The 1774-nt window shown below is 69.5% G+C and overlaps 1 protein-coding gene across 1 annotated transcript in view; it reads right to left on the bottom strand.

Moving 5' to 3' along the window:
- Positions 1-1771, bottom strand: part of LOC112110259 (lateral signaling target protein 2 homolog) — a gene marked incomplete at its 5' end in the record, with an annotated part of 6131 nt that extends 4360 nt beyond the window's left edge. The window contains 2 exons of the mRNA XM_026662826.2: positions 689-825; positions 1110-1771. Coding sequence (XP_026518611.1) covers positions 689-825; positions 1110-1771 — 799 coding nt within the window. The remainder of the gene's footprint in view (positions 1-688; positions 826-1109) is intronic.
- Between the last annotated feature and the right edge of the window lie 3 nt (positions 1772-1774).

The following is a 1774-nucleotide window of genomic DNA, read 5'->3' on the forward strand; positions in this document are numbered from 1 at the left end:
GTTGGCTTCGCCACTTGGGGCGGCACAAACACTGGAGCTGGCCCGGTGGCCGAGGATTCAGCCTGCAGACACCGCAGATCCAGCAGCAACGCTCAGGCTTAATCCAAGCGTTGGGAGCAGTGCATGATGGGACATGCAGTCTCCACTGCACTCTTGTGCACGTAGGCGGAGCGGCTGTTTTGGGCCGCGTGACCCTCTGGCTCTGTCCTGGGCACGCCGCAGCCTGGGCACAGACACCACGCCAGCGCTGGCACTCGGCCTGCAGTGTCCCCTCGCGGGGCCCAGCGGGTGGGGGCATGGGTGCAAGCCGCGGCCTCCCCTGCCCTGGTCCGGAACCGTTCCAGTTCCTGTGGGCCCAGCGCCGCTGCTGCTCCCTCCGTCCCCTCGCGGGGCCCAGCAGGTGGGGGCAGACAGTGCCCGCTGATGAGCCGCTCCCAGCTGCCCGCTGTGGGGCAGCACCTGGCGGACGCACCTCCTCCAGGCACACCTGCCGGCAAGAGCCATCGCTGCCACGTGGCAGGAGCTGACTCTAGCAGCAGCTTTCTGTGCGCCTGGCACACGCTCCCCTCACATGGCACTACACTGCCCGCAGCGCCCCCAGGACAGCCCCAGGCCTTGGTCCCATGGCTCCCCCGCGGCAGCGCGGGAGGCCGGAGTTCTCGCCCGGCCCGCGGGGCACAGCACCTACCAGAGATGCAGACGAAGAGCGTGTGGATCATGTCCTGGGCGCTGCTGTAGCGAGAGCGGAGCTCTGCCCGGCGCACGCTCAGCACAGCCCCGCGGAGCGCTCTGCCCCGGGCACTGCCTGGCTGCTGCCCCAGGGGCCTGCTCGGAAGAGAGGAGCCAGTTACACAAGAAGGAAGAGGCTGGTCCCCCTTCCCTGCCCCCCAGACGAGCCCCCGTCTGGTCCGACAGCAGGGCTGCTCCTGCAGGGACTTCCCGCCTTCTTCACCCCCCGGCACGTGGGGCCCTGGCTCAGACACCGAACTGGGCTTGGTCGCCTCGGGTGACTCGTCCCCACGTGGGCCCGGGGAACTGCTCGCTGGGGCACCTAGCATGGCCCCTGGCACGGGCATCTGCTCTAGACCCTGTCGTTCATCACCACTTACCTGCTGCTGTCGCCAGGCAGGAGCGGGGGGGGAGCCTGGGCCTGGCTTGGCCTCGCCCGCCCGTTCCGCACGCAGGCACAGGCCTCCACGCATCCTCCTGGCAGAGTCAGCTCCCGTGGCCCAGAAGCCACTAGTGTCAGCTGGCCACGGCCCGTGGAGCATGCCCAGGACTGCTGGCCTCTGTCCCAGGGAGGCCCCATGCTGCCAGTGTGCCCTGCTCCCTCTGGCATGGCCGAGTGCACCTGCGGCCGCATGTCCCTGCTGGGCTTGCCGGCTGGGCCAGGTTCCCCCGGGTGCAGAGCCTTAGCAGGTGGCCACAGGCCCGACGAGGCTGACCCAGTGCAGGCCACATCCACGCCACTAGTCCTCACGTTCAGGGGCCTTTCGGGGAGAGGGTCTGAGCCAGGGGTCACTGGCTCCTTTGCCTCCTCCATGCTCCTGTGTGTGGCTCCACTGGCAGTCCCTGGGGCTCCGGCGTCTGTGTTAGCAGCTGTTCCGGCGCTGCAGGCCGCGGTGCAGTGGGCTCCCGCAGCAGCTGCGGGGTGCAGAGAGCAGTTGTGGGTGGGCTCCGGGGAGCGCCAGGGGGCAGGGAGACGAGTGTCCGGAGCCGCTTCGCCCCTGGGCTCAGGAGAGGCTGCGCTGCAAGGACCCTCCGATTCGGCCGC

Source organism: Terrapene carolina, unplaced genomic scaffold (genome assembly GCF_002925995.2).
Source record: "Terrapene carolina triunguis isolate 2854851 unplaced genomic scaffold, T_m_triunguis-2.0 Scaffold30602, whole genome shotgun sequence".
In the NCBI taxonomy this organism is placed as follows: Eukaryota; Metazoa; Chordata; order Testudines; family Emydidae; genus Terrapene; species Terrapene triunguis.